General features: G+C 40.0%; 1 protein-coding gene across 1 annotated transcript; it reads left to right on the plus strand.

Annotated features, from left to right (window-relative positions):
• Nucleotides 1-124: 124 nt before the first annotated feature.
• On the plus strand, nt 125-4,526 carry CLLU1OS (chronic lymphocytic leukemia up-regulated 1 opposite strand). Its single transcript, XM_023509206.1, has 3 exons — nt 125-130; nt 2,861-2,942; nt 4,363-4,526. The coding sequence occupies exons 1-3, from the start codon at nt 125-127 to the stop codon at nt 4,524-4,526; spliced, it is 252 nt and encodes an 83-aa protein (XP_023364974.1).
• The last annotated feature ends 5,030 nt before the right edge of the window (nt 4,527-9,556 follow it).

Consider the following 9,556-nt stretch of genomic DNA (forward strand, 5'->3'; position numbering starts at 1 on the left):
CTCCAGTCCTGCCCAGAAGGCCACAATCTAAACTAGGAAACCAATTTCCATGAATATTCCATTGAATCTTTCCATGCAGAAGGGTGGCAAGAGCTGTCACAAAACCAGTCTTATAATAGCCGAGATGTTGGTATAGAGAAAGCAAAAATAACATCTACTCAGTGTGGACATTCCAAAAGCTGTGTGCATGAGCTGGTGAAAGAGGATGTCTTTAAAATTTTTTTCACTTTGCATTAATACTTTTTTTCTGACAACATTTTTAGAGCACCATACACCTCTGTAAGAAAGAAAGGTTTTTAAAATGTTATTTTTTTTTCCCGACATAAACGTTGGCAAAAATAATTGGAGACATTTGCCAACATGGCTCATAGACTTTGGCTCAAAACCTAAGTCCCCGGGACCAAACAAAAATATTGACAATTCAGGTAGGTGCTTATTTCATCCAAATGGATTTTTTTCATCTCTTTTTCCTGGATGGGTATTTTTAAGTGCTTGCTATTTCTTAAGTCGGAGAAGAAATGTATCGTAGGTCATTAACTTAAAAAAGCAAAACAAAACAGAAAGAGGACATTTCTTCTCTTGTATTTTTCCCAAATGCTTTGAGTGGATTTCTATTGCATTATTGGTTGAGTGTATTCTTGCCACGATAATCCACTTTTAGTAGCTTCATTTACATTAGCTGTCACTCTCGAGAGCCGTAGTAACAGTGCGCTGAATTACCCAAGAGAAATTACTCTTGAAAGCAATCATTGTGAATGAATTTTCATCACTTGGTCTCATCATTTCATGCTGTTTTGCCTCTCTCCTTTCTGCCCCTGATAAAAGTGAGGCATGAAGAGGGCTTTTGTTATGATCTCATTTTCTTTAAAAAAACTTCATTTTATTAATCATAGCAGCTGGTTTATAAAGGCAACAAAAGTCTCTCTCTCACGCGCATGCACACACACACACACAGTTTTTGAAACGTAAAGTATCTTCTTCTTGTGCAATTCACTTTAGTCTACAATATCTCACACAAATTCAGTTTTTGTGTAACCTATGTAGTGCAAGGAATATGTTTCAGCACAAGGGCTTGGGATGCTTAAGCAGGAAGACTGTATTGAATTTGTCCTAGGTTACTAACACTAAAAGTTGAAATTTTAAACTTTTGGAAAAAACCTAGGATAAATGAACTTGTTATTTATCTACCCATAACATATCTCAGGCTTTATGGAAGTGACATATTGCTTACATATCAATTGAGAGCAAGAGAATATAGAAGTGTAAAAGAATGTCTTCAGAGGCAATTTGCCAAATCATATTCTATTGTCTTGAGAACACTAATAAAACATCAAATTATTTCAGAGTGTTGTCTGTAGATAACACTCAATTACCTATACAGTAGAACCTCCATAGTTGACCATCTCCTTACATTGGCCTAATTTTTATAGACTGGACATATACCGCATGTACACATCCGTGTAGCAGGCCTGGTTCTCTGCATTGACCACCTCCCTATGTTGGCCAGTTTGCTGCATTCCCTCGGGTGGCCAACATCCAGAAGTCCTAGGGTATTATTAAGTTCAGGAAACAGACAACAGCACACAGGCTGGTAGCAGAACAAAGGAATGAAAGGGAGGAGCAGGTATTGCCCTTCCCCCAAACAAGTCTGGGGATATAATTACTGTAGTCCTCATTTTACCGATCAGAAAATTGAAGCTCATGAGGGTGGAATCCCTTGCTCATGGTCAAACAGCTAAGGGGAGAAACACAAGTCTACCTGAAGCCAAGACCTGGGTGTCCTCCTTAGGAATACTCGGGCTTGCTAAGTTGTAGAAAACATCACATGGTCCCATGGAACTTCTCCGACTCTGCCATGCATATGAATCCCTGGGCATCTTGTCAGTGTGTGGATTCTGATTCAGTAAATCTGGGGTGAGGCCCGAGATTCTGCATTTCCAACAAGCTTCTGGGTGATGCAGATGCTGCTGGCCCAGAGACCAAACTTCAAAGTAGCACAGCATGATATTAACATTCTAATATAATAATCGCACCCTACACAAAGATACTTAACAGCCTACCCCAGTTCTACATTTCTCTGATAGCTTCATTTCGTCTCTTCTCTGTTCTTGTCTTTTCTTCTCTCTTCTTCTCTTTTCCTGAAGAAGTGAGAGCAGAGTATACCAGGCATAGTTTTTCCAGCATCCTTTAGCTCAGTGGTTCTCAACCTCCCTAATGCCCTGACCCTTTAATACAGTTCCTGTGGGTCACGACCCATAGATTGAGAACTGCTGCTTAGCTAGTCTGAATGAAATCTTAGGTCATGTGTTGCTTAAAATTGGTTGATAAAAAAGAAATGGGATTTTTGAAATTTGAATGCTGGAAGAAAATTTAGTCTCTTCCTGCCTTCGTTCCCCTTTTCCAATACACAAGAGCTCCAACTGGTCAGTCCCACAGAATGACAGAATCGAAGCAACTCTGGGTAGGTCTCTTGGTCTTGCCAATCATTGTGTTACAATCCTTGATTTTAAATCTGTGATTTAAAGCAGAAACACATGGTACCATAGACACTAAGGTTATGAACTTTCCCAAGCATTTACCTGAGTCCTTGTGAGTCAAGGACTACATACCTAGAAGTTTTTCAAAACAATTTTCATGTCAGATTCAAGGCTTTGCTAAAGGATAAGTAATTTAATTGTACTAATTTGGAACTTATTTATATATCTAAAAAATTCAGCATTAACCACAATTGTTCAGAATGTACTCCAAGGAAAGATTTTTTTCAGGGAAGGATGTTTTACCACTGATGTTGTTTAAAATTGTGCTGTGTGCTGACAGTGATAACAGACTAGAGTATAGTAGACTCTGTTACTGTTTTCAGATTCTCTACAGTGTAGCCACATGGTGTCTAGACGCTTCTCTTGGACCTACGCCTGGGGCCCCACTGCCTGGAAAAAATAAAGGTCAGTGTTCAAAAATATTTGAAGAATCCTGCTCATCCCAATTTTATCTATCAAGTGTCATCTTTCATAAAAAAAAAAAAAAAAAAAGCTTTTCTTAGAAAAGTTTTTCACAACTTCCAAGAGGTGTTGAGGGAGGCTTTGCCATAAAGTATTGTTACAGACCTCCTGACACCTACCAGGCTGATGCCCTGGGTTTGCTCCAAATCTCATTCATCAGCAAGATACTACCCTCGTTTATACACCCAAACTCCTATCTTCACATATGTGTAATCAAACCTGTGAATTTTGAACTACAGTTAATATAATTGTATACCATGTTGTATTAGTATACAATACAATTGAATTCAGTGAAACAAAACCAATAAAGTGTATGTGTGTCTGTATATGGCCATACACCACAAAATGACATTTCAGTCAACAAAGAATTGCATATACAATGGTGGTCCCATAAGATTATTATTCCATGTTTTTACTGTACCTTTTCTACATTTAAATCTGTTTAGAAACAGAAATATTCACCACTGTGTTATAATTACCTACACTGCTGAGTACAGTACCATGCTGTACAGGTGTGTAGCCTAGAGCCATGTGAAGCCTAGATGTGGAGTGAGCTGCGCCATCTATGTTTGTGTGAGCTCACTCCATGATGTTCACGTAATGATGAAATCCCCAAATGACGAATTTCTCAGAATATATCTCTGTCCTTAAGCACAATTATATATGGAAATAAAATAGAAACTGGCTCATCCAGTGATGAAGGCCAGGAAGTCCCATGATTTGCCACCTATAAGCTGGAGAACAAGGAAAGCTGGTGGGTTAATTCAATCCAAGTCCAAAAGACTGAGAACCAGGGAAGCTGATGGTACAAGTCCTGGTGTGAGTCTGAAAGCTCACAAATTAGGAGCACTAATGTCAGGGACAGGGGAAGATGGATGTCTTAGATCAAGGAGAGAAAAAACAACTCTGCTCTTCCATCACCTTTTTGTTTTATTCAGGCCCTCAACAGATTGGATGATGCCTACTTATACTGGGGAGGACCATCTACAATCTTCAGTTCACCCCCCCAGAAGCTGAACTCTTCCTAAAACACCTTCACAAATACGCCCAGAATAATGTTTTACCAGCTATCTGGGCATCCCATAGCCCAGGCAAGTTGATGCATAAAATTAATCATAACACATGTACACTTAGTGACTAGTGACCCATGTGCTCTTTGTGTTATTGATAGTGAAGACTTGTTGATGGTCTGGTTTTATAACTACCCAAAGATTTCAAAGTTTGTTTTGATTATCTTAGCTCAGCCTGAACAGGAACTTCTGCTAAAAATGCTGAGGAAGTCAATTCTTTGGGTCTTGTTTCTAGAAACCAGGACCTGAGAAGGATAGTGACTGTTTCCTTTGTGGGGAAATTCTCTTCTCAGAAGCCTTGCTAAAAAGTTTACCTCCTAACCATGAGATTTTAGAGGGGAAACAAAGCGCCATCTCTATACACACAAGAACAGGCAAAGAAAATGCACTGAGGAGAAGAAACAAGACATACTTGGATGATGATAATGAGATAAAGGAAGCATTAGAGAAAGTGTAAAAAAAAGATAGGAGAGAAGTATCAAGAGAGCTGGGAAGTGTGGGAGGGCAGCACTAATAATAATGATGGTGCTAAGTCAGAAACAAGAACCAGTGCAACAGTATATCACTGAGGCCGTTGAAGTGCTAAGAACAAAAATCCCTCTAACAGGAGAAAGAGTCCATAGCAGATGTTTCATGTGGTGACTCAGAACACAATGACCAACCCAGCCAAGAGAGCAAGTGAGAGGTGGAGAAACCCAGACCTGGGTCTTCTCTGTTCCTGAACTTGAGTCCACACCTTCTGTCAGAAGGATTAGTCACCCAAGGGAAATCTTTGCTTTAATTATCTGCTTAAGATCTGAATATTTCTATAATCAAAATTATAATATATTAATCATTTGAAATTGTCAATACCCCTGATTTTTTTTCTTACCTATAAAAACTTCAATTTTGCGTGGTTCAAATTAATATGAAGATATTCGCAAACACCCTTTAAAAATTTTTGTTTTAAAGTTCCTGTGAAAGACCCAAACAGAACTCTGGCCTTGACAAAGATGCCTACACTTTCCTAGAGTTTGTGGTTTATGAATTTTGTGCCAATCTGGGGAACTGACGATCTCTGATGTGTTCGTCTTGCTCCCCCTTCTAGGAATGAGAAGAAAAAGAGGAGAAAGAAGATTTGGGGGAATTACACAGGCCAAGCGAGGGAGGCAGTGGCGACTTCTATGTTTGTTCTGTTCATAGGTTTGCTTATTATTTCAAACTCATTTGACGTTAGGTTCCAGGTTTGTTTTCCTTTTTGTTAACTCCATTTTGAAATTATCGGCAGGCCCATCTGTTTGCTTTTCTTAAATAAAACATAAATTGGTTTTTGTTTTAAATTTCAGGTGCTCTTAAGCTTGATTCTGCTAATCATCTCGTAAGGCAGTTTGGCTTGCTGTTTAAATGAGTGTACATTTTAGCATACAAAATTCTCAGTTTTTAATAGTCTTGATTTTCCTTATCTATAATTGTATGTTTCCTTCCTTTTGTTCCCTGATTCTTGTTCCATTTATGCCCCTATCACGTTTCTCCTCATACCCCCTCAAACACACACATACACACAGAACCCGAGACAAGACACTATCTGTTTCTTTCTCAAAGGAAAATAAAAATGACACTTATGAGATCATGCTAATTCCTGTGGGCCCCTTGCATAAATGATTGTGGTGCATTAGATCATAGTCCTCCACTGGCCAATCAGTAATTATTGAGCACCCAGTTTGTGTGGAATATTGTTCACACAATATCATGAGTAATGGTGGGAACAGATTTCATGAGAGACATTGAAAAATTCTTGGATGTAGAATGTCTGGGCAATTATGTTCTCAAGATTCATTCATAATGAACACATATTTGGAACAAAAGACAGTTGGAAATTCTCACACGAGTTTCAGCCTTCTTAAAAATTAATTTAACTATTTTGAAGCTTGGTAATTATCTATATATCCATCTACTTCGTACCCCTGAGCATCAGCCTGTGTGAAGTGCGTAGGTAACAGAAAGATGATTGTTCTGGGTGTGGTGAGACTCCTTCCTTACCGAACCTTCTCTCTGCCCTCTGCCTCTTTCCCAGTATGAAACATTTTCTTTTCTGGGATTAACTTTATATATCTTTATTCCGGGTGGTATTTATTCCAGGGCTTCTTAACTAGCCACCCATTAGAAAGAGTGGCTGATCCTGTCTCTTTCTATGATAGGAAAGAAGACCCAGAGCCACATCGGATTGTTTTATTTTGAAACAATAAAACTGGTTCAAGGAAAAACTAAATGCAAGGTCTCCATGAACAGCTCTAGGGAAGGAAAAGAACACTGGGTCTCTCAACAAACAGAAGTACTGAAAAGGGGGAACAGATGCCACCGAGGGGAACTGAAGGAAGGTCAGTGATGAGGTCACCCTTGCTGCGAGTCAGCGTGTGCCAGACCTGATGAGGGAAGTTCCAGTGAGTGGTGGAACAGCTTGTGAGGAAGCTGCGGCGACTTTCACCAGTCATCTAGGTGGGCGCACTCATGTAGGGTGACCCACGCGTCCAGGATTGCTGGGGACTTTCCTGGTATTGGCACTGAATGCCCCACATCTCGGGAATCTCCTCAGTCCTGGGCACATGGGGATGACCTAGCTCATAGCCCCCAAACAGAGAAGGCTACTATCTTATTCCCAAATGATTTTGCTGAGAAATCTGTATAAAATCACCGTTATTATGGGCTGGGTCAAACAGTGTGTATACGTAGGTCATTGAAAACTTTGAGACAGACAGTGCTGTGGTCCATCATTTCCCTCCCAAGAAACACTGTCAGCAGCGTCCTTTCTGATTCACCTGTGCAGGTTGCAATTTGCTTGGCTGATTGGTGGGGCTGGGTGCATTCCATTGTTCCTGTTCATGTGGATTTTACATTTCTTGATTTTTGTTTATCTCAACACTTTCATTAATGACCCACGTATTAGTCAGGAGTCTCCAGAGAGAGAAACAGAACCAAAGAGATATATAGAGATATATACACAGAAATTTATTACGGGAGTTGGTTCACAGGATTACGGAGGCCAAAGAGTTTGATGATCTGCTCTCTGCACATTGGAGAATGGGGGAAGTGGTGGTGTAACTCCCAGATGGACTAGGATCAAAAGTCTGAGAACCAGGGTTGGCCACTGGTATAAGTCCTGAAATCCGAAAGCTCAGCACCTAAAGCTGATGTCTAAGAATGAGGTAGGAAGGATGGCCCAGGGCAGGAAAAGACAGGACATTCATTCTTCTCCTGGGGCCTTTCCTTCTATCTTGGCATCAATCAATTGGACAAGCCCCATTCACATTGGTAGGACACACCTGCTTGCTTTACTCAGCCTACTGATTCAAATGTTAATCTCTTCCAAAAATACCCTCACAGTTATACCCAGAAATAATTTTTTAGTAGCTATTGGGGTATCTCTTAGACCAGTGGAATTGCCCCATAAAGCTAACCATCATGGTGTGGTTCAAACTCACATCGGCTGTTTCTTCCTGCAGGCCCCTGGATCACCCTGTAGACAGTTGTTACATTGTCTTTTTGTGTTTTAGTGGCAGCAGCCTTTCCTCCCAGAGAAGGTTACCTCCCCTCTCTCCCTCTCCTTGTAATTGTTTTCATTTTTAATTTTAGAAACTGATTCATTCGAGGAACATCACTTCCTAAAATACTTGTTTGGTGCTATGTGAGAAGATTCTCTGGGGGCTCTAACAGGGGCTGTGAGATTTCAGAGGTGTCATTCTCACTAGATTCGACAGTGCCACCTATTTCTGCATGGAGATAAGTGCCAAGTGTGGTGGTGAATTCAGGAATGTCGGGTCATCAGTCCTGAGAGATAATAACTTACTGATTTCTTCAGAAGAGGCCTGGCACATTCCACTATGCCCTGCACTGATACATGCATGCTTGCACTTCTCTTGAGCGGTCTTTATTTGGACAACAGTTTATGAAAAGATATTAAGCCGTGGTTATGTTATATATTCTGTATAATTGTCAGAGTCTGTGGCAATAGCATAAAATCATCTATAAAAACCATAACTAGAGAATATTTTCAAAACATCTTAGAATCAGGTTAAATAATTCACCAAAAAGTCTTTGAAACCGAAGATATTTGTAATAAATTTTCATCCCGTGATAAGTCTTTGCAACAAGGCAGTGAGGTCCCAACATCCTTAACAAGGAAAACAATGAGAGTATTCATAAGTTAGGATTTGGTTCTTAAAGTCCATCTTTCATTAACTTTATTAATAGTGAACAGAAAGTGCATTGTTTTGTTTTGTCATAAGCCGAATCATAGCTAAAACAAAAGTTATCAAAATGTGGCACAAACTTCATTTAATTAAAAATACATCCAATGTTTAGAAGCAAATTAACTATTGAATGGAAGGAATACAACAGTGCAAAATGACTACAAAGATGTTAGATTAGAAGCATCTAATGTCAGAAGGTTTTGACATATTAAAATAGTCTGCTGCTATTGTTGTTTCTTAGATGATTGCTCTTTTTTTTTTTTGAGATAGAGCCTCAAGCTGTGGCCCTGAGTAGAGTGCTGTGGCATCACAGCTCACAGCAACCTCCTACTCCTGGGCTCAAGCAATTCTCCTGCCTTAGCCTCCCAAGTAGCTGGGACCACAGGTGCCCACCACAATGCCCAGCTGCCTTTTGGTAGCAGTCGTCATTGTTGCTTGGCAGGTCTGGGCTGGATTCGAACCTGCCAGCTCCTGTGTATGTGGCTGGTGCCCTAGCCACTTGAGCTACAGGCCCCAAGCCGCTGACTGCTCCTTTTTAAAAACATTGAGTCTTAACTAAAAGTTGCTGCTTTCTGTACCAACTTCTTCAGATATAATAACTCATTTAAATCACCCAGCAATTGTATGAGGTAGGTATTACTATAATCCCTTCACATTTACATCTTGAAGGCTGGGGGGGTACATCCAAAGGTACATCTATGTGGCGGGCACCTAATAAACATCTAATCGTTAACTTTCATTTTATTTTCATTAATGGTATCATTACTCACTTAGTGACTTCCCAGAATTAGACAGAACCCTGCTCTCATTTTCAGCCAGAGCAGATACACTAATTTTCTAAGACAATCTATAATAGCCTATATGAGTTTCTAAAACCTGGAAGAAATTCATCTTAATATAACCCATACCTTTTTTTTTGAATGTGTCTAGAAAGCAGGTTCTACTTTCCTAGAGTAGAATACATATATCCCTTGAAAGTTTTAAGGACACCCTCCCCAAGGAAATAAAATAGTCTGCGCCTGTTCTCTGCACACGTTATACAGTTAGAACAAGGACAGCAGGAGCTGGGGAAGAGTCCGGGTTGATTCATACTCTCCTCCAAGAAGTGGCATTCCTGGTAAAGTTTATGAAGAAGTCGATGTTGAATTGCTGGAATATCTTTGTAAGAAGCTCATCTAGGAGGTTTATTTAAAGAAGGGACACGCATGGTGCTAAAGAGCTGGAGACATCGTGGAGAAACTTGTTAAGGTCAGAGAACGCT

The sequence above is a fragment of the Otolemur garnettii genome, unplaced genomic scaffold, assembly GCF_000181295.1.
Source record: "Otolemur garnettii isolate 467f Iridium unplaced genomic scaffold, OtoGar3 scaffold00007, whole genome shotgun sequence".
Classification (NCBI taxonomy): domain Eukaryota; kingdom Metazoa; phylum Chordata; class Mammalia; order Primates; family Galagidae; genus Otolemur; species Otolemur garnettii.

Excerpts from the sequence above, each read along its gene's own strand:
- CLLU1OS (XM_023509206.1), top strand. Across the intron at positions 2,943-4,362 it reads ACTGCCTGGAAAAAATAAAG|AAGCCTTGCTAAAAAGTTTA; the intron begins GTCAGTGTTCAA and ends TTCTCTTCTCAG.